The sequence below is a fragment of the Chelonia mydas genome, chromosome 7, assembly GCF_015237465.2.
Source record: "Chelonia mydas isolate rCheMyd1 chromosome 7, rCheMyd1.pri.v2, whole genome shotgun sequence".
Classification (NCBI taxonomy): Eukaryota; Metazoa; Chordata; order Testudines; family Cheloniidae; genus Chelonia; species Chelonia mydas.
The window spans coordinates 33147114-33172815 of NC_057853.1; the positions used below are offsets into that span (position 1 = coordinate 33147114).

The 25702-nt window shown below is 58.6% G+C and overlaps 5 protein-coding genes, 1 long non-coding RNA gene and 1 other non-coding gene across 9 annotated transcripts; 4 read left to right on the top strand and 3 right to left on the bottom strand.

Moving 5' to 3' along the window:
* Window positions 1-14: 14 nt before the first annotated feature.
* On the bottom strand, window positions 15-6825 carry INTS5 (integrator complex subunit 5). The gene is made up of 2 exons (XM_037904976.2): window positions 6077-6825; window positions 15-4574 (listed from the first exon to the last, which is right to left on the bottom strand). Exons 1-2 carry the CDS (start codon window positions 6157-6159, stop codon window positions 1775-1777), a joined length of 2883 nt encoding a protein of 960 aa, XP_037760904.1. The 5' UTR covers window positions 6160-6825; the 3' UTR covers window positions 15-1774.
* A 1233-nt stretch (window positions 6826-8058) lies between these two features.
* C7H11orf98 (chromosome 7 C11orf98 homolog) lies at window positions 8059-10444 on the bottom strand. Its single transcript, XM_027819282.3, has 4 exons — window positions 10279-10444; window positions 9494-9618; window positions 9011-9108; window positions 8059-8505 (listed from the first exon to the last, which is right to left on the bottom strand). Exons 1-4 carry the CDS (start codon window positions 10399-10401, stop codon window positions 8384-8386), a joined length of 468 nt encoding a protein of 155 aa, XP_027675083.2. The 5' UTR covers window positions 10402-10444; the 3' UTR covers window positions 8059-8383.
* Window positions 10445-10524: 80 nt separating this feature from the next.
* CSKMT (citrate synthase lysine methyltransferase) lies at window positions 10525-14434 on the top strand. Of its 2 annotated transcripts, XM_043551900.1 has the most exons (3): window positions 10525-10694; window positions 11069-12091; window positions 13536-14434. In XM_043551900.1, the coding sequence occupies exon 3, from the start codon at window positions 13553-13555 to the stop codon at window positions 14222-14224; it is 672 nt and encodes a 223-aa protein (XP_043407835.1). In that variant the 5' UTR covers window positions 10525-10694; window positions 11069-12091; window positions 13536-13552; the 3' UTR covers window positions 14225-14434. The 2 variants fall into 2 exon arrangements, with proteins under 2 accessions (XP_043407835.1, XP_037760827.1); XM_037904899.2 differs by lacking the exons at window positions 10525-10694; window positions 11069-12091 and adding an exon at window positions 12313-12502.
* On the top strand, window positions 10788-10937 carry LOC114018772. Its single transcript, XR_003564015.1, has one exon. It is a non-coding gene; the product is annotated as a small nucleolar RNA SNORA57 (small nucleolar RNA).
* Window positions 14435-14478: 44 nt separating the features above from the next.
* LOC114018770 lies at window positions 14479-23498 on the bottom strand. Of its 2 annotated transcripts, none has more exons than XR_005226217.2 (4): window positions 22135-23498; window positions 18097-18307; window positions 17446-17910; window positions 14479-15151 (listed from the first exon to the last, which is right to left on the bottom strand). It is a non-coding gene; the product is annotated as an uncharacterized LOC114018770 (long non-coding RNA). The 2 variants fall into 2 exon arrangements; XR_005226216.2 differs by lacking the exon at window positions 22135-23498 and adding an exon at window positions 18755-20790.
* On the top strand, window positions 20913-21759 carry LOC102942225 (ubiquinol-cytochrome-c reductase complex assembly factor 3). The gene is made up of 2 exons (XM_007056877.4): window positions 20913-21110; window positions 21304-21759. Exons 1-2 carry the CDS (start codon window positions 20913-20915, stop codon window positions 21436-21438), a joined length of 333 nt encoding a protein of 110 aa, XP_007056939.3. The 3' UTR covers window positions 21439-21759.
* A 322-nt stretch (window positions 23499-23820) lies between the features above and the next one.
* Window positions 23821-25364, top strand: DMAC1 (distal membrane arm assembly component 1). The gene is made up of 2 exons (XM_007056878.4): window positions 23821-24019; window positions 24559-25364. Exons 1-2 carry the CDS (start codon window positions 23821-23823, stop codon window positions 24615-24617), a joined length of 258 nt encoding a protein of 85 aa, XP_007056940.2. The 3' UTR covers window positions 24618-25364.
* The last annotated feature ends 338 nt before the right edge of the window (window positions 25365-25702 follow it).

The window sequence follows — 25702 nt, forward strand, 5'->3', positions numbered from 1 at the left end:
GCCCCAATCATGAATATTAATGAGCGTCGGGTCCCGTTCTGTTCCGGGCCCCAGGCCAAGGTGACGGTCAGCGGCTGCTGCTCACGCCCAGGGCGAGCCTGGGCTAGGCCCCCACGGCCAGCGGGGTCCCCTGCCCTGGCCCTATTGGGATCCCGGCTCTGCCCCAGCCGCGCCAGGCTCTGCTCAGTCCTGCCCGGCAGCGCCGGGCAGCGCTTGGCCAGCCGGGCGGGCTGACGCTTCGCCAGGTCACCCGCACGGAGACAGACCCCCGGCTCCGCGGCGGGGCCCGGCTGGCTGGAGCCCCCGGGGCCCAGCCGTGCTGGGGGGGACCGCACAGGCAGCTGGAGCAGAAGTTACAGCTCCCCTGTGACCCAGACGCAGGGGGGCTGAGCTCAGAGGCAGGGAACAGACATGGCTCAGTCATAGCGGGAGGAGGGGGCTTCCGCTGCCAGCCAGGGCGTGGCACACACTCCCCCACCTACCTCGCCACATGCCTACCCCCCTCACCCCTGCGATCACACAGCCAGTGCGAGGCAGAGCTGGGAACGGAACCCAGGCATCCTGCCCCCCGCCCCCATCACATCTTCTGCTAGCAACACATCCAGTCACACCCCTAGCCCCCTCATGCCCAGTCCACATGCACACCTTTCCCAAACACAGAGGCCCCCAACATGTCTCCGCTCCTCTGCTACAACTTCCTCAACCCGCAAGCTGCAGGTGCTGGGGACTACCCTCCCACACACCCCCAACACCAACTGCAGGGGCAACATTCCCTTCTCAGTCTTTATTTTGAAAAGGAGAAGGAATTGGCAATGGCGACAGCAGATTGAGCTGGGGTTTGTGCCCCCAGCGTGGGATGTGGCACCCTGAATAGCTGGGGTCTTCAGACAATTCTTGTTCCATTGATCCCAAAGCAGGATGTGGTTGTGGGCCAGGACAATAGAGAGATGGTGGCCCGGAAGATGATTGAGCCAGGCTGCTCCAGCATACAGCCCCTCCTACACAGAGCGGAACCCACCCAACAGTGGTAGATGGAGGTGGAGGCTGGTTTTGGCCCCCAGGTGTCTACCCTCTATTAAGACCCCCTTGTCCACAGCAGCTCTAAAAACAGAGCAGGAACAGAATCTACCCAGGCCCAGCTCAGCAGCACCAGGGAGTGGGAGAAGAAGCTAGACTGGAGCAGAAGTACTGAACACATCTGCATCCCCCACCTCCCACCCCCAGCCAGTTTCTCTAGCTGGGTCCCAGGGCAAAGACCCTGCTGTAATCCCCCAACAGGGGGTGAGGAGACAAGAGCCCAGCAGCTTGGGAGCACTTGCAGTGAGCTGATGTGGCCCTGAGACCTGCTGAGCATGCTCAGTGCCTCAGCGTGGGTGGCACAGGGCCCTTCACTACCCCAGGGCAGCCCAAACCTGGGCCATCAAGCCCCCTGGAACCAGAAACAAAAGCTCCCAATCCCTGAGAGAAACTGTCAAGGGGGTGAAGTTTCCCCAGTGCCAGCTATGCCAGCTTCTGCCTGCAGCTCCAGGGACTGGGTGGGAGGTGCCGTGACCCCCCTCACTGAACCCTGGGAGAATTTTACAGTTATTCTTAATTAGTTAAAAAAAAAAGAAAAAAAAAAGAGTCAAATGTCCCATCTCCCCCACTCAAGCAGGCACTGCAGTGTCCTAGGAGTGGGGCAGGAGCTAAGTCTGGGACTGTCCTAAGATGGCAAGGGTGGCTGTGCCCTGGGAGGTGGGGGGAGTCCAGGACTGTCTCAAGCTGGGGGGCAGCGCTAGGTCTGGAAGCGCCCTGACAGCAGCCCCAGGCGGTCGATGTTCTTGTGCAGCACACTGTGCAGCACGCAGAGGTACTTCCCAACATCGCAGTCACGGGAGAAGTCGCGGAAGAAGAGCCCCTTGTCGGCCTGGAAGGTGAACTTCTGGGGGAGGGGGCTGTTGTCCCGCATGTAGTCCCAGACGCTCAGCAGCAGCAGATGCACCTCGAAGGGCACCAGCTGGTGGAAGATCTCGTGCATGTTGCCAAGCACAGGCGGCAGCAGGGAGCCCTCAGCCATGCAGGCCACCAGGGCGCAGGAGGCGTGCAGGTGCCATGGCGAGCTGGTGGTGTCACCGTGGCGTGAGGCCTCCCAATGGGCCATGAGGGTGGCTAGCAGGCCGCGCAACAGCACCGAGCAGTAGCACAGGGCTGGGGGGCCGGCTGCCACCAGCCTCAGCAGCTGGAAGAGCAGTGGGTTGTCGCGGAAGCGCCGGCAAATCTGGATGTCACGCTCCACTGTGCTGCGGGTGTGCTCCTCGGGCGGCCAGCCCAGCTCACTGTTGGTGACGTCTGGGCAGACGCTCTCCACCAGCACCACGGCCACTGCCTTGGCTGCCTCGGGGTTGACAGCCGCCGTGTGGGCTGGGGGTTCAGGCGCACCATAGCGCCCACCCCGGCAGCAGCGCAGCAGCAGGCTGAGGAAGTTCTGGACATTGTGCACAATCTCCTCAGGCTCCTGCCGCCGGGCAGGCTGGGGTGGCTTCAGCCCGCGCCCAATCACCCCCGCATGGAATACTGACCACACGCTGCCAGAGAAGTTGACGGCAGTCGTGAAGCGCCGGTTGATGTCCAACAGGGAGATCCTGGTGCCTTCCAGACTGGCGTCATCCCCAGCAGGCGGCTCGGCCAGGCCTCCAAACAGCTCGGCATTCCCTGGGTGCAGGGCTCCCTCCACCAGCTGCTGCAGGATGGCCTTCATGGCAGCTGGAGAGGCCCCACTAAGACGGGAGAGCAGCCGGGTGCTGTAGCTGATGCCCGTGGGGCACTGGCGGTGCAGCACCAGGAAGAACTGGTGCACAGCTGAGCGGATGATGACAAGCAGGTGAGCTGGCCGGATGGCCCGGGGCAAGGGGCAGACAGAAAGCAGCAGGGAGGCAGCCTCAGCCACTTCAGGATTGCGATGCAGTAGCAGCTGCCCGAGGTCGTAGAGGTGCAGAGAGAGGACAGGCCCAAGCTGGGCGCTCATGGAGGCAGGGCCCTCCCCCTCCCACTGCACAATCAGCGCCAGGTTGTTGAACAGCTGCACCATGTGCTGCTCCGACAGCCCCCCCATGTGGATCTGGCACACGCACTTCTTGACAGTGGCTGGCAGCAGGTCGCTCATACAGGAGCTCAGCACAGCGTAGAGCTGCGTGGCCAGGCCCAGTTCCTCCTGGCTCCGGGCCAGCGTCAGCAGGTAGAAGAGAGCGTCAGTGGCGCAGCTGGGGGTGCAGTAGACTGAGAGGAGCCCCAGCAGCTGGTGCTGCCACAGGAAGCGCTTGCGCTCTAGCCGCAGTGTCTCCACGCACAGCTCCCGCACGTGGCCCTTCAGCTCATCCAGGAAGGGCACAGCCCGGGGCGGAGGATCCCCCAGGCTGGCCGAGCCCCGGTTGTACACCAGCTTCTGCAGGTTGAGCAGCAACAGCTGGATGATGCGGTCACAGGCCTCGCGCACGCTGTCATGGACAGCCAGCCCTGGCGTGGTGATGACCGAGGCTGGCATGGCCGTGTTGACCAGGAACTGCAGGATACGGTAGGCCCCTGCTGACGTCTGGCAGATGAGATGCACCACGATGCTCACCATGTTCTCCAGGTCCTCGCGGGGCAGCGCAGCAAAGTGCTGGTGCAGCTGGCTCAGCACGCTCGGCTTGAGGGAGTCCACCAGCTCGGAGGAGATGGTCCCCAGCAGCATGGGCGACATGACTGCCAGCTGCAGCAGGAAAGGCACCGTAGCTTTCTGCTGCTGGTCACGCACAGGTCCCAGGCTCTCATGGAACATCCGCAGCAGCTCCTGCTTGATGCTGTCTGAGTGGCGTGAGGCCAGGTGACCCAGGATGCCCACCACCGAGGCAATCTTGGGCACCCGCTTGTCAGCAGCAGTGGGGAAGAGCAGGTCGACAGGGGCTGCCCCATGGACACAGAAGTCCTTGAGGCCGCAGGAGAGGACACGGCTGATGATGGTGTTGGGGAAAGAAGAGCCGATGTGAGCCACCACCCAGTCAAAGTGCGGAGAATGCTGCACTGAGGTGTCCAGCAGGGCATCCACACAGGCATCGGGGCAGGTGCTGATCATGGAGGACAGGCACTGGGTGTAGATGTCCATCAGCGTCCGAGTGGCCTTGCACGACATCCACAGCTGCAGCAGCTCATTGAGGCTGGAGGCGTGAGGCACACCGTGCCGCCCTGCATACTTGCTGCTCAGCTGCCCCATCAGGTCAATGGACCAGGCTGATACCACAGGTGCCCAGGCCTTGGGGTTCATGCGGACAAACTCAGACAGCACATTCTGGATCTCCTGCACAACGTCGTCCAGGTTGGGCCCCTGAGCCCGCCTCGTGCCCAGCCCTCCCTCACTGCTCTCCAGCTCCAACAGGTAGGTGCAGACATACTCGTCAAAGACATTGCGCAGATGGTCCAGCACGGCGCTGCGTGCAGGTGGCAGGCTGCGCAGCAGCAGGATGGCACAGCGGGCATGTTCCTTGATGGTCAGCTTGTTACCATGCACAGGGTCCACACCACTCAGGAAGGCTTTGATCTCCTGGGCCAGCTCCTGGGAACTGTGAGCAAGAAGGGGAAGCATAGATACATCAGGCTGCAAGCAGGGATGTATGTTCCAACCTCCCCTGTGGCCTGGATCCCAAGTCTCCTCACCATCATCCCCATCACTAGCCCTCATGCTATCCGGGGGGGGTGTTAGGAGGGAGAGCAGGCCCAAGGATTCTGGAGTAGCTGCCAGTCATTCATCCTATGAAGGGGCCTGCACTTTCCTTTCTCATGCAGTAGGGAGTCCATTATAACATGGATGATATCCTATAACCCACTGAGGCTGGGCTTTAAACCATGCTCCCCCAACAGCCCAAAGACATCAAGCAGCACCTGATGTCTCAGGAGAGAGCTGACCTATAAAGCTGTCATGGGTTCCAGGACTTAGAGAAGAAGGGATTTCAGGAAGGAACTGTGATCAGTCCCTACCTGGTAGGGAGGTATCTAGCTGGGGCAGTTGTATGGCCTGATCACAAGGGAAGTGGGCCTCCAAAACCTGGAGAAAGGGGAATTTCCTGCTTGGGAGGTCCCTGCCAAGCAGCAGAGGGGTCCTGGGGGCTCTGGCTGGGGATCAGATTCCCAGGATAGAGGTGGGGATTATGGGGCTCCAGGTGAAGGGGGCAGTGGGGATTTCCTGCTGGGCAGCTGGAGAGAAAGGATCCCTGTTCCTAGGAGTGGGATCTGGTCAGGGAAGGGCATGGGGAAGGAAGAAGATTGATAGGCTCAAGAACCCCCTGGAGAGTTCCCCATGGGGGGCTTTCCCAGGGAAGGCAGGGTCCTAGTGACCTGTGGGAGGGGTTGTGGCTCTGGGGGCTTCCCCATGGACGTCCCTGTTCCTGGGGTTCCCAGTGAGAAGTCCCTGTCCCGGGGGGAGGGGCTGTGGAGCTCGGAACGGGGGTTCCCAGTGAGAGGTCCCTGCCCAGGTGGAGGGGCTGTGGGGCTGGGTTCCCAGTGAGAGGTCCCTGCCCAGGTGGAGGGGCTGTGGGGCTGGGTTCCCAGTGAGAGGTCCCTGCCCAGGTGGAGGGGCTGTGGGGCAGGGTTCCCAGTGAGAGGTCCCTGCCCAGGTGGAGGGGCTGTGGGGCAGGGTTCCCAGTGAGAGGTCCCTGCCCAGGTGGAGGGGCTGTGGGGCAGGGTTCCCAGTGAGAGGTCCCTGCCCAGGTGGAGGGGCTGTGGGGCTGGGTTCCCAGTGAGAGGTCCCTGCCCAGGTGGAGGGGCTGTGGGGCTGGGTTCCCAGTGAGAGGTCCCTGCCCAGGTGGAGGGGCTGTGGGGCTGGGTTCCCAGTGAGAGGTCCCTGCCCAGGTGGAGGGGCTGTGGGGCAGGGTTCCCAGTGAGAGGTCCCTGCCCAGGTGGAGGGGCTGTGGGGCAGGGTTCCCAGTGAGAGGTCCCTGCCCAGGTGGAGGGGCTGTGGGGCTGGGTTCCCAGTGAGAGGTCCCTGCCTAGGGGCGAGGGGTTGTGGGGCTCAAGGACCCGGGGCCGGGGGTTCCCAGCCGGAGGTCTGCTGGGGGGCTCCCGGTACCTGAGCGGCGCGTGGGCCCCGTGGGCCGGGTTCTGGGGCGGCCCTGGCGGCGCCGCCCCCGGGGGGTCGCACAGCGCGGACATCCCGGGCCGGGGACTCCCGGTGGCAGCACTCAGGCTCACTCGGCGCCTGCGCACTGGGGAAGGTGTCACAGCAAAACGGCCCCTCTCGCACCCGGTGCCCGATATGAAGGTTCCTGCCCCAGTACGTTGGGGAGATGGTGGAGCTCAGGCCAGGGAGGGTGCGAGGTTGGTGGAAATGGGCTAGATGTGGTGTCTCACTGCGGAATGGATTTGGGAATCTGGCTGAGGGGTTGGGTGCTGATCTGGGGGCCAAACTACAGGGAGATGGTCAACTGTGGGGATTTGGGGGCTTGGTTGGTGAGTCCTGTATTGGAGATTTGCCAAGTTCTGAATTGTGGGGAGGAGGGAGACTGTGAGGTTGGTGGTGAGTTGGGGTCTGAGCTGGAGAAAGAGAGAGAGATCGATCTTACCTGGGGCAGGTGGATTTGATCTGGGATAAAGACTGAGCAAAAATCCAGGCTGGGGGCATCTAGGTTGCATTGGGTTCCCATGCGAAAGGGTTTCACTTTTGGGTGGCTCCCCCAGCGCAGGACGGTTTGTTACAGTTTGTACCAAACACTAGTGCTAGGTCTGGAGCAAGGCTAGAATTGAGGGACAGCCTGGATCCCCAAGATAACACTACCTCCCTCCAGCCACTGCAACCCCCCAGCACTCAGTGCTGGGACAGCCACTGTAGGTCCCTCCCACCCCTAGTCCCCTCAGGACAGCATTGCCAAGAGGCCTGCCCTCCTGATTGGGACAATAAAGCACATGCCTATCCCTAGACCCCTGCAAATCTGCTGCTATCTGCTTTAGATCCAGAGATACTGTATCTGCATCCATGGATGTGGTTGTATTGTTTGCCATCTTCGTGGATCCAAATTTTTGTATCCATGCAGGGCTCTATTTATCCCCCTGTCACCAACAGAAGCCTTGTCAGTGACTAATGAAAGCAGGAGAAGGGCTGGGGTTGAGTTGGCTGACGTGGCCCCTCCAGGCCAGCATCCTGCCTCATTCATGCACCAGTAGTGATCCACCAGTCTCTTGCCTCCAGCAGCAAGATCCCTGTTGATTTAGATAGTGCACAGCATGCTGCACCCACTGGGCAGTCCTGCGCATGGGCTGAGAGGGGAACATCTTAGCACTGCCCTGACCCAGTTTGATGCTGTTAGTAGCAATAATAATACATCTGGTCCCTTTTCCCCAGGTGTGATACCCAGCTTCAGTCATGCATCCCTACCACCTCATACAGACTGTGCAGTCCAGCAGTAGCTGTAAGATAGGAGCTTCCTTGGCCTCTTCCCACAGTTCCTTCTAACCCTTCACCCCCCACAAGTATATGATCTGAAGGGATCCCTCTGTGTCCTCCTGCCAAGGAAACCATCACGCCAGCATGAAATTCAGCATTTCCCTGAGTCCACTTATTGCTAACCAGGCCTGAAAAAGGTTCCCTGGGTGTTCAGCCAGCAAAGGGAACAGGCTTCCTGCTGCACCTGGTCATGGCTGTACTAAGACAATTGGGAGCTTCCCCACAGACACTCACAGCACAGTCAGCCCCCACCCCAGAAGGAGCCCTCCCCATGCTCAACCTGAAGGGGAATAACCCAAAACAACCACTGCCCCGAGACTCACCTAGTCCAGCTCAGTTCCTATCTCCCAAAGGCCAAGCAGAAGAAGACTATTCATTATCAAGAAAGCCCCTCCCACCCTTGCTTGTCCCTCTAGGGGTCCAGCCAGAGGGAGATGGTAAGCTCCAGAGGTGGTTCATTTCACACACAGCCACTGTCCCCTTCCCTCCCGCAAACAAAGCCCCCTTCTCGACCCTGACTTACAGCCACCATGCTCAGCACAGACTGCTGGGATGAGGGGCGCAATGGAAGAGCCCCAAAGGCAGCAGCACAAACAAGCTGAGATGCTAAGTGCCTCAGGCCCCACGGGGGGACCAGCCATGATTTTATTTCTTTCACAGAATACCACTGAGTCACATGGCAAAGCCCCAGTTCAGCCAGTCACTTCCCACATAGATGGGGTTGGCATTGCTTCAGCTCTAGAAAAGCAGATAGAGGCCAGAGACGCTTGGAGCTGCTCATTCACCCAGGGTCCGGCATAGAATAGAGCCAGGAGAATGAGAACAAGATACTATCTGCCCCAAGAATCCTGGAAAGGAGGCTGCAAAGTCACGGAGCTGCAGGCATCAACACAGCAAGCAAGGGTGGGGCAGATTCGAAGCTTTGGAGCCGGTGGTTCAGCTGTCCAGTCCTGGCCCAGCCTCTGCTTCCTTCATCTCCACGTCTTGGGAGGCTGTAGGTTTCTTCCTCCTCCCACTGCCGGTGATTTTTTTTGTCTGTGCCAGGTTCACAGCTTCAACTTTGCCCAACAGAGAAGGAAAATCATTTGTGCATGTATAACAGTTGTGTAATACCTGTCACGCTGCACATAGCCCAGCCAAGATGTGGGGGGGCCCCCCATCACAGAGAAGAGATAGTCCCTGCTTTCCATTTAAATACGGTGGGAGAAACGAAGCATCATTATCTCAACTCAACAGACTAAGAACTGAGGCCCAAAGAGATGAAGTGACTCCTCCAAAGCCATACAGAGTGTCTGGCAAGAATTTGATCCCAGCCTGTCCGTGGGCCAGTCCAGCACTATGGACGCTGAACTAGCCAGGAAGCCCCAGAAGGTTCTGGGGATTGTGGGTGTCGTGAGATTTTAGGAGCCGGAAGACCCTGAGCCCTTCCCCCTCTTCAGAGCAGAGTCTACCCATCCCTGCTCTTAGCTTCATTTGCCCCCTTTGGGTTACTCACCCATTTCAGGACCCTGACCACACACATCCTCCCCCAGGCCCCATGGGTCACAGCAAAGAAGAGGTTACCCTGCATGGTGGCTTGCTCCTTGGCGGCATGACGGATCTGCTTCATCAGCTTCCTCCGCTTCTTCCCTGAGAGGGTGATGTTGGCTCGTGAGCTGGAACTGTGGGCAGGAGATACCCAAAGCCATATTACACCCAGAGATGGCGTAGGAGCCAGGAGAAGCAGTTGAATCAGCAGCCTCTACTACCTCCCAGCTGCAGATGCTCACTGGAGTCCAATGGTAACAGGGAGAGCTGCATGTTAAAACCACAGACCCCCACCCCCTTCCCAGAGCTGGGAACAGAACCCAAGAAAGAGCCTTGGATCCCAGGGCCCCCTGCACTAACCGCTAGACCCCACAGCCCTCCCAAAGCTGGGGATAGAGCCCAGGTGTCTGAAGAGATGGTGAGGCCTGAATGCTGAGCTTATTCTGAGTTGGGATAGTTAAATGCCCTTCCCTGGCCCTCTGTCTCAGAGCAGCTTCTGGATCCTCTGGGGGGACTTACGCACGCTTCTTCAGGTGGTGGATGGTGATCAGCCCCTTGTCTACCACAGCTCCTGTGATCTGGTGCTTCCTTCTTTTCTCTTTGCTTAAAACCCGGCGTCTTTTGAAGAGGTTTTTCTTCAGCTCCTAAAGGAGGAAAAGCACAGGGCTCTTAACTCACCACCTGGCACCAGTAGCACCCCTGGAGCGCCAAGGGGCTGGGACACCCCAGGTAGAAGGGCGGGAAGGCACAGAGCGAGCAAAACACTATAGAATTCAGATCGTAATACACTTAGCAAATGACAATGCAGGAGGAGGGAGGGGACTGATGGTCCCGAGCTTGTTGGGAGCCGGAGAGAATTTGGGGGTTGGAGAGAAATAAAATCCTCCACCCCCACCCCTGTTTTCATCCCAGGGTTGGGGGACGCAGGGAGCCACGGGTCTGGGGCTCAGCATTGCAGAAATACCATAAATCAGAGCTACGTGATGGGGGAAAGGACAATGGGGCTGGTGTCCCAAGGAGACAATGCGTTTCAAAACTGGGGATCAGGGTGTATGCTGTGGCGGGGGTGTCTCAAAAAGATCATGGGAAGGGGGAACCCGCCAAAGGGGATCTGAGGAGCGATTGGGCGCGGCGTAAAGGGAGAAGCAGGGCTGAGTTATGGAGCAATAGAGGGGCCATAGAGAGGATCCCCAGGAGATGGTTTGAGGCCACGAGGGGGATCCCTGAGGAAACCCCATGAGGGGCTGGATGATTATGGGGACTGGGCGGGCCCCGGGGGCGGGGCTGGGGCAGCTCTCATTCACCGTTCGGGGCCGGTTGATTTTCCCTCCTGGGGTCCCCATGCTGCACCCACGTGGCCCAGGTCTCGCGACTCCTGATGAAATCACTTCTGGGTCCCGGAAGGTTACGCCGGGTGACGTGATCATCACACGTCTTCCGGTTCCTTACTTCCGCCTCTCCCAGACACGTGTCCCACCTTCGTCGGGCCGCGCTGGGGATTTGAATTCGAAACGCGTTCTCTGATTGGGGCAAGCCGGATGCAGCTCTCTGATTGGAAGGCCGGCTGGCCAGTCACAACGAAGGTGCACTAGACCGCGCCCCTGCCCCGCTACGTGGAGTAGCTCCCTGGCCTGCCTTATAAGCAGCCGGGCCGGGCTGGGGCGCTGTACATGCGGTGCCTTTCTACAGAGAATTTTCTCGGCTAGTTTGGGGGTCTAAGGTGAGAGCGCTGATTGGTGGGGGCTCGGAACGGGGACGACCAGCGGTTGCTAGACATCGGGGAGCAGCGTTCCGGGGGGGTCTCAGGGCGGCGCCTCCTTTTCTTGGCAGGCCCGGGCGGTGTGGTGCCCGGCTCTGTGATGCTCCGGAGGCAGAGAAAGGGGATCCCACCCCCCCGGTGTTCTGTCTTCGGTGCTAGCAGCTTCCCCGTCTGCTGGTTCTATCCTCAAGCACCGGGATACGCGGCTGCGGCCCCGCGGGGAGGCTCTCCTGGGAGGTGGGGGTAATCCTCCGTGGTAGGGGTCGGGGGAGGCTTGATCTGATGACAGATCGTGGGCAGGGGGTTTCTTACCATTTTTTTCTCCCCCTTCTCAGGCTCTCGCAAGGTGCGGAGGACTCAGTTGTGCTGCCGCTAGAGCGCAACGTCACGTGGGCTTGGAAGCAGAGAGGAGGTTATTGCAACCTCCCCTCCAGGTCTGCCCTGATGCCTCTAGGAGACGTGCGGCCTAACGAGGGGCAGCTGACATTGTGCTTCTGTGGGTGTGAATGTCTGCACTCTTCCTCCTTTGCCTCTGGCTGTCCGCTCCTAGGGCAGGGACCCCTCCTCTCTACAGTGCCCGGTGCAATGTGGTCCTGATCCTCATGCAAACAAATAACACCTAGCTTGGTTTACAACTAGCGCCATGCGGTTTGGGCTCAGACTTGAGCTCAGTGGAGGGGTGGAATTCCCTGTGTGGAAGAGCTAATGGTCCAGGTCCAAGATGACAAAGATGAGGGGCCAGGTGCCTGTTCAGACGACCCTGCGACTTGTCTGTTCGCACAATTTAGCGAAGAGGTCCTGGGGACATAACTTGGATTTAACCAACTTTGTTTCAATTTGGTTTAAATCTGTTAGGCAGAGTAGAGTGTTTAAGTGAAGTTGCTTTGAAACGGGTGAGGTGTTCTAGTTTGAAGTAGTGCACGTTTTTGCGTGGGGGCTGAGCCGGGGCTCTGTCTGGAGGGGGCAGTGCAGCCTGCTGGCTAGACTCCTGCAGTGGGAGTGAGGTGGCCTTGGTTCTCGTCTTTGCTCCGTTGCTGGGTGATCTGGGTTCCCGCCTCGCATGGGGTTGAAGAGATCCTGAGCTTGGCAAAGCAGCTGCCTCTGAGCTGAAGTGCTGTGGACGACTGTTCGCGTTGCACTAAAGCTGAATGAACATGATCCTTTTGCTAATAAAGTTCTGAATGGAGTTCCTCTTGTTGGCTGGTTGTTTGCGGGATAGGGATTGCGGAGGGGGGGGCGGGCGCTCAGCTGCTTCTGGGAGGAGGCCTGGTGGAGGCCAAGCTGCCTGAGCGAGGACAATACCCCTGTGGAGCTGAACCCTCCTCTGGGGACACGAACCAGCCACTCGCTAAGGGGCGGTAGGTTAGAGTACGCGCAGCTCCGTGGGCGGGTGCTGCCCGGCCAGGGAGTAGAGGGGGGCCAGTAACAGGCGAACCGCCCTCATCCCCCGCCCGCTGCTTGCTGTGACCAGAGGTAGGGGGCGAGAACCTGCTCTCACGCCCGCGGGCAGGCCTGAGTTACAGCGCAGGGGGCGGTGAAGCCCCGGCAGGGGGCGGAGCCCAGGGCTGGGTCCCTGAAGGGGCGGGGGGGCGAGCATCCAGGCCCGGGCTCCCTGAGCACAGGGCCGCGGGAAGGGGGCGGGGCGTCGGGCCGCGCCCCAAGGAGCAGGAGACCGGGCGTCGGCACCCGCCGCATGGCAGCGCTGATGCTCCCCCCGCGGGGGGGCCCGGCCCTGGGGACTCTGCTCCGGCCGCTCTGCTCCTGGGCAGGTGGGTGCCAGTGCTCCGGCAGGGGTGGTCTAGGGGGTGCGGGGCCCCCCGGCACGGACTGACTGGGGCGTGTCCGGTCCCGCCTCGCCAGGGGTCTCTCGCGTACCGGGGGGCGGGGGACGACCCGGCAGGGGAAGGGTGGAATGCATAATATGGCTCCAGAGGCTGATGGGAGGGTCAGGCCAGGGGGAGGGGGGCCGTGGAGTCAGGCTTGGAGGGATGGTGGTTCCCAGTCCCATTGGGTCAGTTGTAGGGGCAAAAGATGGGGGTCCTGGTCCCATTGGGTCAGACTATCATGCTGGGGGCAGGGGAGATGAGGTGGGCCCATGGGGTAAGGCTGGGAGGTGTGGGGGGACAGGGGTGGGAAGGGTCCTTGCTCTATGGGGTTACATGGGTGTAGGGTGACCAGACAGCAAATATGAAAAATCAGGACGGGGGTTATAGGAGCCTATATAAGAAAAAGACCCAAAAAGTGGGATTGTCCCTATAAAATCAGGACAGTTGGTCACCCTACTTGGGGGAGAGGTGAGGATCCAGGTCATATGGAGTCAGGCTGGGTTATGATGGGGGAGATGGGATCAGACTGGGGGAGGTGGCCCTAGCACTATGGGGCCAGTTGGCAGGGGGATCACAGCCCCAGAAATGGAGGATTCAGTCTCACCTCATCCCGAACTCCGCAGCACATGTGGGCTCCATGTAGGGTGGCTCCAGGATCCTTTGTCCCCATCTGCTGGCCCCAGGGTGGGGTTGCACCCCCTGCATCACCCAGCCACCCAAGGGGAGTCGGCATGACACCAAGGGCCAGGGGGCTGTTTGTCCCTGGCCCCTGCAGAAATGTGGCCCTCTCTCCCACGCCCATCCATCATAACTCTACAGGGCTGGGATCCACCCTTCCCAGCCTAGGCCTGAGCTGAGACTGGGCAACCCAGGCACTATAGAGCTTCAGACCCCTCCACATGGGCCCTGCTGGGATCTTCCCCCTCCCCGAACCGACTCCCCAGCCCATAGACTGACCCCGCCTTCCTCCCCCCAGATGGCCTGTTCCACAGCATGGCCCAGCCTGGCACATGGGACCGCTTCTACACGCAGCAGGACACAGCTGGCACCCCCAGACATTTCAACTGGTTCTTCGACTACACAGCCATCTCCGGGCTCCTGCTCCCAACCCTGCAGGGGTGTGGCCCCTCAGAACCCAACGCCAGCCCCACTCGGGTGCTCGATGTGGGCTGTGGCACTTCGGATCTGGGTCTGGGGCTATACCGGGACTCCCCACACCCTGTCCACATCTCCTGTGTGGATGTGTCCCCTGTGGCCATCAGGTCTCTCCACCGGCTGCTCCAGGAAGTCCCCCCACCCCGACACCCCCTCTCCCAGCTTCACCTCCATGTGGCTGATGCCACTGACCTTGAGGGGGGTGGCTTTGGCGATGGTTCTTTCCACTTGGTGCTGGACAAGGGCACATGCGACTCACTCCTGCGCTGCCCCCAGGGGCCAGGCCAGGCTGGGCGGCTGGTGGCCGAGTGCCTACGAGTGCTGCGCCCTGGGGGCAGCTTGCTGCAGTTTTCAGATGAGGACCCAGATGCCAGGGTCCCTTTCCTGGAGCAGGCTGGGGGGGCTGGTGTGACAGTGCAGGAAGTCGGGCACATTGGTGGCATCTGCTATTATGTCTACACGCTCTGCCGGCTGGCCCTGGAGACACCAACCAATGGGGCACTGGACTAGGAGGGCACAGGAGACCCTGGGCTATGGATATGGGGGTGGGGGATCGGGGACCCTGCCCAAAGGGAGTGCAGGACTCAGAGAGGGGGGCATTAGGAACTAAAGAGATAGTGCCTCCAATCAGCGTGCCAGGGGACTTCCACAGCAGCATGTGCTCAGGGTGGGGGTGCCCAAGCCAGCTGGAGAATCATTAATAAAGGAATTAGCGCCTTGCTGGAGTCTGGCTCGGTACCCAATCCCCCTACATCTAGGGTGGTCACCCCCATTGTGGGCAACTCCGCCCTTGAACAGCAGCCCCCTCCTACTGCATCAGCTGGGGGCCCTACACCTCAGATGCAGGTGCTCAGGTATTGCTGCCTCCCTCCCCCCAGCTCAGCCACTCCCTGGGGCTCAGAGAGTGTGGAGCTTGCAGCCCCCGGGAGCTGGCCCCACTGAGGCACTGCACCTGTTCCCAGGGCCTCGCCAGCCACTTCACAGTGAGACACCACAGCTAGGACAGGAACCTTTTATTGCTGAGCTCAGCAGGGGAGGAGTGGGCAGCTTGTACCCACTGGCACAAACCCTGCAGGCAGCTGGCCCCCCAGCTGCGGGAGGTGGGGGGGGCAGTGCATGCCCCATGGTGCTGCTGTCCCAGATCAAAGTCACGCTGACTCTTGCTCACAGACGGGGTGCACTGGATCCGGCACGGAAGATGCCCCAGGCTGGTCTTATTCTGCCCCCTAAGGTCCTGGTGGCAGGGGGCCCATCCCCTCCTGCTGCTGTCCAGCTCCTGGGGAGGGTGTCCTCAGTCCCTGAGCTACGGCCCCCCACAAGGCTACAGCTGGGTCTCTAGTGGGGTCTGAGGCCAGACAGGGAGAGAGTGGGGTCCCCTCTGTCCCCGGCAGCTTCACAGCAGCACTTCATCCAGGGTGCTTTCCAGTGCGGGGGGCCCTGAAACACAAAGCACAGGGAGAGGCCTGAGGTCAGAGCCTGTGGGGCAGCACAGGAAGCAATGTGGGGCCCTCTTAGGATAATTTTTATTTAAATACTAAGCCCCTCCCCTCTGCTCCCCAGGCCCCTCCCCCAAGCTGAACTCCCCTCCAACCCTCCCCCCAGTCCCCTCTCCTCCCCTCAGCTTCTCCTGAGGGTGAGGCTGCCAGCCCAAGCTCCATTAACCATCCAGCCCCATGCCAGGAGCGGTAACAGACCCCTCCCCAATGCCTCGCGCCAGAGAACGCTCTGCCAGCTGCACCCGCAGTGAGAGGGCCCCAGCTCAGACATCCCTGCTGATCGCAGTCACAGCAGCACGGCCCAAGGAGAGACACAACAGTTCCCTTGGGCAGGACAGTCCCAGGACTTTATGGGTCACAGACACCCCCTCAAGCTCCGACCAGCTGGGTGCCCAGGCAGTAAGCGAGCTGTGGCATCCTGTGCCAGCCCTTGCAGAGGGCACTTTGCAATAGCCTGAAGAATGTCTGAAAGGTCCCTACCCCAAGAGAAAGGTCATAAGAACACAGAAGCTACCATACTGGGTCAGAGCAATGGTCCATCTAGCCCAGTATCCTGTCTCCACCAGCGACCAGTACCAGAACTTCAGGGTGAGTGTACAGAACAGGGCAATGCTGGAGAGATCCACCAGTGTCTGATTCTCGAGCTTCTGGCAGTGAGAGGTTCAGGGACACCCAGAGCATGGAGTTGTGTCCATGATCACCTTGGCTAATAGCCATTGATGGACCTATCCTCCATGCATTCATCTAATTCTTTTCTGAACCCAGTTATACTTTTGGCCTTCACAATATCCCCTGGCAATGGGTTCCAAAGGTGAATTGCGCATTGCGTGAACACGTCCTCCTGCTTATATTAAACCTACTGCCTATTCATTGCATTGTGGGAAAAGGTAAAGGGCCCAGCGTCAAATCTGGCAGGGCACTGCTCTAAGAAGGCTGTCAAAGAGCAACTCAGTCACCTGTGAGTTTTGGGCCCTGGGAATAAGTGGCAGAATCATTCCCCCAGTCAAAGAGGCTGAGAGTGTAAGGCCAGAAGCGACCTTTAGATCACATAGTCTGCCCTCCTGTGTAGCACAGGCTGGAGAATGTCCCCCAGACACTCCTGCATTGAGCCCAATCATTCGTATTTGACTGAAGGGCCTTCCAGAGAGGGAGCCAGCCTGGACTGGAGATGGAAACTTCACCCCTGCCCTGGGGAGCTTGTTCCAATGGTCAGTCACGTGCCCTGGGACAAATTTGGGCCTTGTTTCTAACTTGAGTTACTCTGACTTCAGCTTCCAGCCACTGTTTTTGTTCTGCCAGTCTCTGCGCAGTTCAAGCCCTTCTCTACCTGCTGTTTTCTCCCAGCAAAGGCCTCAGACACCTGAGCTAAACAGGCCGAGTTCTTTCAGTCTCCCACTGGCAGGTGTTTTCTCCTGCCCTCCAGATCCCCTCCAATTCTCCGATGTGGCCCTCAGAGCCCCAGGATCAGGCTCAGCAATGTCCTATACAGAGAAAAATCCCTCCTCAGGCTTGTCTGCTCTTGGAAATTGACACACTAGCTATTTCCGGTTAAGCCCCATGTGGACACTGGGCTGAGGATTGAGCTAAGCAGGGTCACGGCCCTCTCACTCCAGAATGTCCAAGGAGCTATTTTGGTACATTTCCAGGTGCTGACAAACCCCTCCCCCCACTTTTGCCTCCTCTAGCTCCTCTGGCAGTTTCCCTCAAGGCCCCAGCACCCCCCAGGCCTCGGCAGCCAGCTGGATCCCCTCCACACTCCCCTCACAACTTGACCACGGCTGAGACACTGAATGGAGATGGAGAGCAGGGCCAGCCCCACGCCCCAACCCCCTATTGGCCTCATAGACACACTGAATGGGGGAGGGACTCCTGAAGCACATCCCACCGCCCCAAAGCTTTATGGGGCCACAGTCCTCTCCCAGTTAGGCTCTTGCCATGGAGGCTGGGGAGCCCAGATCCTGAGGTGCCTCCAAGACAAAGGGTCTGTATCCCAGGGTCCTGTTGAGACCCCTCTCCCCCTTGCATGGCCATGCCCCCCAGACTCTCCTGGCACCAGCCCTGCCCCGCCCCACAGACTCACTGGGCCCTGCCCCTGCCCCCCAGACTCTCTGGGCCCCACCCCCAAGACTCACTGGTCCCCAGCTCTGCCCTCGAGACTCTCACGGCCCTGCCCTGCCCCCCAAACTCTCTGGGCCCTGCCCCCCAGACTCACCAGGCCCCCGCCCTGCTACTTACTCCTCTCCATCAGTGAAGAGCTCGTCCTCGCCCTCCAGCAGCAGGAAGTCATCTGGGGGCCAGCGCAGCTCCCCGCTCTCCACCTCTCCCGCCTCTGTGGGTGGCGATGGACGGCAGCTGGGCCTTCCCCTGCACTGGGCTTTCAAGGGGGCCCTCGCATGGCTTCCTGGGGGGAGGATCTTTGCACATTTCCTTGCACAGCCCTTCACATGGCTCCATGGGGGGATCCCTGCACAGCTCCCAGGGAGGAGTGTCCTCACACAGCTCCACGCACACCACCTCACACGTCTCCCTGAGGGGATCCTTGTACATCACCTCAGACAGCTCCTCAGGGGGACCTTTGCACAACCCCTCACACGGCTCCCTAGGGGCGTCTTTGCTCATCTCACATGGCTCCAGGAAGAACGAGGCACAGAGGATAAGGGGGTTAGTTTGCGCGCTGGGGGAGCTTAGCTGCCCAGAGACCTGGAATGGCAAGGAGGAAGGCAGGGCAGTAAGGCCCTGATATGAGGATGGGGGTCTGGATCTGATCCACAGGATGTGAGGGCAGCAGCACAGGGGGCTTTGTCCTGGGGGGCTCACCTGGCTCTCCATGGAGGCCTCATCCCAGGGGACCCAGTGAGGGGATGTCCCAGGAAGGGGGTGTCTCACCTGGCTCTGTGCAGGAGGCTCTGTCTGGATAGGGCTCCTTCCCACTTCTGATAGCCACTGCACCTCCTTGTCAGTGCTATGGAGCCAGGCCAGGCTGTTCTGCCCTGGGGTCGCCACAGGTAGCTGGATGGGGTTGCAAGCCTCACCAGGGGTCAGCACTGCCTGGGATGCGGCACCACCACAATCCAGAGTCCCCTCAGCCATAGCGATGCTGGGAGTAGAAACTGGGGGTCAGGGCTGGGAATGGCCCCAACTCCTTCCCCCACCCAGCCAGGGTTAAGCCCCATGTCTATTCCCCAGGATCCAAGCCCTAAAGTTCAGACACCCCTGCACTGGGAATTTAGGCCCTTCACCAGATTGGGGTATGGGGGAGGATTCCCCATACCACAGAATCCCATATACACACACTGGAACTTCTGGTCCTTCCCCTGTGGGGGATCCCCAGCCCCACAGACCCCACACACAGGGGCTCCCAGCCCTTCCCCTGGGGGGGGGCACTTCCCAGCCCCCAAAAGCCTCACTGTGACACCCCCAACCCTTGCCAGGGGTCACCTCCCCCCTTCACCCCCTCTTCCCTGAGAAGCCCCATTGTGGGGACAGAGGGAGTCTGTGCCTGGGCTGACCCGCCACCCCAGCCTCCCCTCAATCGGTCACTCACCATCAGGCGCTGCCCTGGGCCATCCCAGGATGTGCAGGGATTACAGGGCCCAGCAGCCCCCAGGGCAGGGAGCTGACAGATGCTCCAGGCACCATAAGCGCTTTGTCCTGACACCAGGCTAATCCCCTGGGCACAACAGCTCTATGGTGCCGGGGAGGGGGGCGGCTGGATTCCCCTATTCAGTGCTCCCTGCTAGGACCTTCTGCATTGTCAGTGCCCCCCAATCTGGCTAGAGCACCCCTGCCAAGCCCCCCTGTACTCCCAACCCTTGGATCCCCCCTGCATTCAGTAATCTCCACCCCAGGGAGAGTGCTCTCCTCTCCTCCCTGGACTGCACTCCCAGCCCTGGGCCCCACACTATGAGGGCTGCCTGCTCCAGGGAGATGTTCCCAACCCCTGCACCTACAGACTAAGGTGGGAGCCCAGACCGATCAGGGCAGGGGCAGCTGCTGCCCTGGCCGGGAGTTGTCCCAGGACATGGATAATTACGAGGGGAGGATTGGAATCAGGGCTTCAGTTAATCACCCAATGAGCTCATGGGAACTGCCCAAGGAGCCAACTGGCTGCCCTGGAGGTGGGGGAGCAGAGGAGCTCTTTAAAGGTCAGGTAGGGGACCCAGATCTCAGCCTCTGGCATGAAGCTTGCACACCCTAGCTAAGGGGCAAGGCCGCTGGATCCCTGGGGCTGCTCCAGCCATGGGTGGGAGATTGAGTCAGCAGATGCTACTGACACAGGCTGGCTTTCACCATGAACGGGGTCAGGGCAGGACTGGATTAATTTGGCAGCCATGGAGCAGTGAACAGGGGCCCCAGAGCCCCTAAGATTGGGAAGGCCCCACCTCAAGATTTGTCCAGTTACCAGGCCCCACCATGATCCCATTTCCCTGTCATGCCCAGGTCTAAGCCAGCCTGATTACATGACTCCTAAAGTTTAAAGGGGCCTTAATGGGATTGGGGTGATGAGCCCCAGGCAGATTAGAGAGGTCACTATGGGGCACATTCACAGCATCATGGGCTGTGGGAGAAATACCCATCCCCCTTCCCAGATGGTTCTCTATCATTAAAGACCACAAGATGGGGGGCCTCAGACCCAATGATTTGCCCACTGAGGGATGGGGAGAGAAGGCTGGGTGCCCCCTGCTCCCACTTACAGGTCCCAGTGCTTCCCAGTGAGGACCACCGCACAAATCCCCACCCCTTCCCCCCACCTGGTGGAGAGAGACCACAACAGAGCTGCCTTCAGGACTGAAGGTTCCCTGGCCAGGTAAAGCCCTGGGATTGATCAGATGAAATCCATTTAGTTCATTTGTGTCTCCCTAGTGCACCGCCCAAGACTAATGCAGAACGGGGTCAGCAGAGCCCTGATGCAGTGGGTTTAGGTGTTGTCTGAGGGAAGACTGGACTGGGGAGGCCCAGTCGCAGGGGGAAGGGTCAGTGGAACTAACTACAGAGGAACTAAGGCCTCTGTAGGTACTGAGCATGGGAGCAGCCTGGGCAGAGTGAGACCTGCACAAATACACTCCATCTACACCACAAGGGACTGACTCCTCTGTGCCTCTCCAGATGGGGCTGCTTGGGCAGGGAAAGCTTACATCACCCCCTGCCAACGTGCTTCCCTCCGACTGCTCTCTGAGGGGGACAGCACGTTTGGGGACTTGGGTGCCTGCCCCAGTGGGGACCAGACTGAAAACCCCAGAGATGGTACACTGACCTAGCCACAAAACAGCTCCACCCCTCTCTATGGTAGGGGAGCAGGTGTCTGGCCCGTCCGAGCCCCACACCATCCCTCTTTATGCTGGGAGGCCTGGCCCGCCCACCCACGCACCCCTCCCCTATAGTGAGGGATAGGGTGGTCTGGCCCAGCCACACACCCTCTCTGCCGTGCGGGAGCGAACCGTCTGGCCCTGCCAGACGCACAACCCCCTCTATGGCATAAGTCCTACGATCTCTATGGTTGCAATGGGACGCTCTGGCCCACCAGTCCCTGCTTTCTATGGTAGCAAAAATCGAACACTCTGGCCCTACGCCGCTGTTTCTCTATAGTAGCAAAAGGGGGCGCTCTGTCCACAGCGCATGCTCTCTATGGTGGTGCCTGGGTCACACCGCCCATCTATAGTAGCGTGACAGGACGCTCTGCCTGGACACCTCCCCCGCTCTCTATGGTTAACTTCTGTCCGCTCTGTCCCCCGGGCAGCCTGAACTCCGCGGCTAAGCAGGGTTTTTCATACCGCGCCCTAATGGAATTCCTGCGACGCCTGCTGCTGGGGAGCCTGATGGTGGCTGGGACCACGGGGCTGGGGGTCGGGGTCTGGGCGCTGGTAACGCCGCGGGAGCCGCGCAGGCGGGAGATAGCCAAGGTGAGGGGGCCTGGAAACTACCTCCCCTGGGATGGGCCATGGAGGAGGGGGGCCTGGAAACCAACATTTCTGCGGTCAGGGAGGAGAACGGAACTCGAAACTGCTGTTCCACTCTCTTTTCAGAGGGAAGGGGGAGGTCTAAAAACCACCAAACACCTCGCCCCCCCTCCCGACCACTCCGTTCTCTCCTCAGGAGCTGTCGGAGACAAACCCCCTGCGCTGGGCGGAGAGGCGACACCAGAATGAGCTGGTAATGGCAGCGATTAAAGAGGCAGCTGAAACAAATGAGAATGTGGCCCGGAGGCCTTCACCAGGCTGGAGCAAGTGACACCTGCCCATCACCTTCCCAAATGGGAGCCAAGGCAACTGGTCCTGAGACCGCCCCTGAGGTGGGAGCAGGCTGCATTCTCCATCCCTGCAGCCATCTGTGGTCTCCCACAGGCCAGAATGGGATGGACATTCCCTGGCTGTCAGCAGCTGTAATGATCAGTGACCATTATGCTGTGGGGGACTCTGTCTCTTATTCCCAGCCCCTGGTCATACCCACACAGGGTACGGGTGTCATGCAGATATGACAGAGCAAAAACTACAGCATGAGGTAAAGAAGCATTTTCATGTCTTTAATAAACTAACCTAGTAACCTTGTAAAGACCTGTCTGGTGTCATGGTTAAAGCAGCTGGTGCACTGGGGTTGCTGCCTCTTATGCTAATCATCATGCCTCCCACAGAACTGCATTTTGATAATATACAGGCAGCTGGTGGGGGGTAGATGCCCCTCCCAGCAGGCTAAAAAACTGCACAGGCTGATATTGTTATTCGTCCACCGTTCCCACTGCTGTTGTGCCTAAATCACCGTGTGTGGGTTTGGCTTTTCTATGACAAGCTCTTTTGGGTAGGGTCTGTTATTTGCTCCAGGTCTTTAAAGACCCCAGCACAATGGGATCCTGGCTTGACTGGTCTTCAGCAACAGAAACATTAAATAATTGTATCTTTATGCTTCCTTCTGTCAGTTTGGTATACCTACTTCTCATGGTATCCTGGGATTGTGCACTCATCGGGGTAGGGACCAGCTCTTCCCCAGAGGTCCCTGATAGGAGCTTCTATATGTAGAGAATGCTGCAGTCTGTATTCTCAGCAGCACAGACTACCGTGAGTGTAGCACACCTGCCTCCTGCGCTCTATGCTGATTTCCCTTAAGTTAAACTCAAGGCCTTGGTTCTTATCTTCAGTGTGCTCCGTGGCTGAGCCCAAGTTGCCTAAAGCTTCGGGACAAAGAAGAGCAGAGCACTCTGCTCCTCAGGCACAACAGAACTGTGGCATCAGTTTGTCTGTACCGGAGACAGTGCTTCCCTGGGGGTTGATCCCAGGTTGTAATAAACTCCCCCAGGAACTAAGAATCAACCCAAATTTCCCCATCTTCCACTCCAACAGTCTGGGCCACATCTCCAACCTGTCTTTGCGAACATCAGCACATAGAATATATCATCTCTAAAAAACCAGCCTTCTGCTAGCAGTAAAAAAAATCCCCCTTGCTCCTCCTTGAAGAAAGAACCAGCTGTGGCAAATGTTAGTCATGTCACTTAATGCATCATTCACAAAGAAGCCAGATACCACAGAGAATAGGGCTGTATAAGAACCAGAATGGAGCCGAGTTGGTGCTACTGCAATACAATGGAATAATGGTAATGCTGAATAATAATTAATATCAAAAACTTTAACTGTATTAACAAAAACTAAACTACTTAAGCCTCCTGTTGCTTTGTGCCCTGGCTTGTACCCCTTGCTCTGGTATCTATTCAGACCGTACTGAAGGAACCATGTTTGATTAGTTATAGGATAATCTCAGTAAAGGGTGAGACCTGTGTCAATAATATACACTATTAAAATGGGCAAAGTAAAATGAAAGCTTGCAATAGCTACTGAGAATTCTAAGTTTTCCAACCCAAGCTTATGCTCCTGCTGTGTTCCCTACAGCACCCCTGCTGGGAGGGTCTGGCTCTGGAGTACCTGAGAGTTCCTCTCACAGCCAGTATTCCTGTCCTGCTTCCTACACTACCCCCTGCTGGGAGAAGCCAGACCTAGAGTAACTGGGAGCTCCCTGCCTCCAGCAGGCTCTGCTGGGAGAGGCTGGAACTGGAGTAGCTAGGAGCTACCCCCAGAGCCAGCGCTCCTGATCCCAGATGTTTGTGCAGCTGGGGATGTGTTATGGTTCTACCTCACCACCACAAAGGGCTCGTCATGGGGACCCAGCTGTAGGGCTCTCTTCAACTTTCCTCATCCCCCACTGGGGTGCAGCCTGGACTCCAGTTCTTCTGGGGGCAATGGCAGATGTCCCAGGAGGGGCGACTGTTTCCAGCAGGGTATGCCCAAGGGCGGCCTTGGACAGAGGCCGTCAGGGACAGAGGGGTTTGGGGAGGGGGCAGGTTCTTCAGAGCTCGGAACTGTCAGCGCGTAGGCGACGTTGGCACACGGACACTAGACGCTCTGACACCACACCCTTACGGGAAGCATTTCCTGTTCCGTTCTTCCGCTCCCCAGAACCCCAATAGGCTGGGTCAGTACTTCCGGTGGCTAGGTTCCGCTGTGTTACAAAAGTCTCTACTGCCGGGTTCCTTGCTGACGACTTTCTGGCACCCATATTTCCGGTTCCCCCAATGGGCGCCGCCATCTTCGGAATCGGCTTCTTTCCGCTGCTTCTGTCCCCGCCGCCATGTCTAAGGCCCTGGAGGAGAGCAAGGCGGCCGCGCCTCCCCCCAAGCCGCTGTTCGGGAGCTGTTGGAGCTGCCGCATCCTGTCCGGCTCGGCGCTGATTGGGGCCGGGTACTGGGTCTATCTAGGCCCGCGCAGGGTTATAAGCCGGGGCATCGCCCCCTCCCCGTGGAACATTTTCCAGCTCTCCTTCGCAGTCAGTAAGTGCGTGTCAGGGGTCACGGCGGGGTCAGGGGTGGGCAGAGCGTGACCCCATCCCCATGTGAACCGTTCCCCACGTCAGAGAGTACTGGGGTCACAGGTCGTATTGGAGGTCAGGGACCTGTGACGTTATTGACCTTGAGGCCACCCAGGGGGTTAGAGGTCACCCTAAGGCCAGGGTTCAAGGGTCACACCAGCTACATGGGACCAGCCACCCACATCACCCTCATTGGGGCATTCCAGCCGCTGGAGTGGGGAGGAGTCAGTGGTGTTACCTCATCTCTCTGGGACTGGGGGTCATTGAGGTCGGGGCAAGTGTCCTAGAGGGGTTAGGATAATTTCCATGGCTCCCACTACTCCTACTTCTATGCTGGCTTTAAGGAGCGTATGGGCTCGTGACCTAGCAAGTCCCCACCTCCAGGGAAACTGTAACCTACATGTTGACCACCCCCGTTAAGTTTCTGGGGGTCATGCCCTTAAGGGGAGAGTCAGTCCTATGCAGTCACCCCCTGATGTTTCTCTCCTTTCTCCCCTTCAGGTCTCGCCTGCTGGGGTGTAGTCATCCTAGCTGATCCAGTTGGGAAACAGAAGAAGTAGAACAAACAAGGCAGGACAAGGTGCAGCTGCTGCACTGGCCAAGTCAAAAAATGTGCATTTGGGACAATAACATGAATCCAAGAGAAAACTGTTTGCTTTTTCTTACTATGGTAGCCTCCCAGTGGTACCTGAGAGAGAAGAGACCCACTCCAACTCCCCCTTTACTATGATCCTCATCTTCCTCTCCGCTGAGCTCCAGCTGCCTGCAGCCCTTCCCTCTCTGCTTGCCTTATGCCATGGCAGCTCCCCAGACTGTCCCGCTGGTGCAATCCCCCAGACTAACTCCTGCTTATGGGATGAGCTATGACAGTATTTCTCCCCACGTCTTGACTCACCCTGTTCATTCCAACATCCAGTTCTAATTTAACCTCCTGCTGCTTTGAACCCCCCTTGGCTCCAGCTAGTCTCTGCTCTTCCACCCATCAGTCTGCTTCTCTAGAACAGGTCTCTTTCTGCACAATGTGTCCTTTTCAGAGCTCAGCTGAAACCAGTTTGCCTGTTGTTCCCTCACTTCTCTATTTATGGTAACCTGGGATGGGGGAAGGCAGCTTTTGGGGAGAAAAATTTGCACAAAAGGATGTCCTGTGACTTGTCCAACAAGGAATTGGCCCCAGGGGGGCCTGGACTCACAGAACTGGTGGGGGAGGAATTGCATTTCAGTCTATGCTAGGAAGCAGTGAATAAGCTGGAAGATGGTTTGGAGAAGAACCACAAGAATGATTAAAGGATTAGAAAGCCTGCCTTGGAGTGACAGACTCACTGAGCTCAATCTTTTCAGTTTAGCAAAGAGGTCAGGAGGTGACTTAGTCAATCTAGAAGTACTGACATGGGGAATGAAAATTTCATAGAGGACTTTTCAATCTAGCAGGCAAAGATCTAACAAGATCCACAAGCTGGAAGTTGAAACTAGACAAATTCAGACTGGAACTAAAATGCAGATTCCACAGGAGAGTCATTAACCGTTGGAACAAGTTATCCAGGTCTGGGGTGGATTCTCCATCAGTGGAATTTTTGGCCAAGTTTGCAAAGGCCTTAGGCTCAACTTGATAACATTTGTGTGTGGAACATGATCACTTTTAAATGCC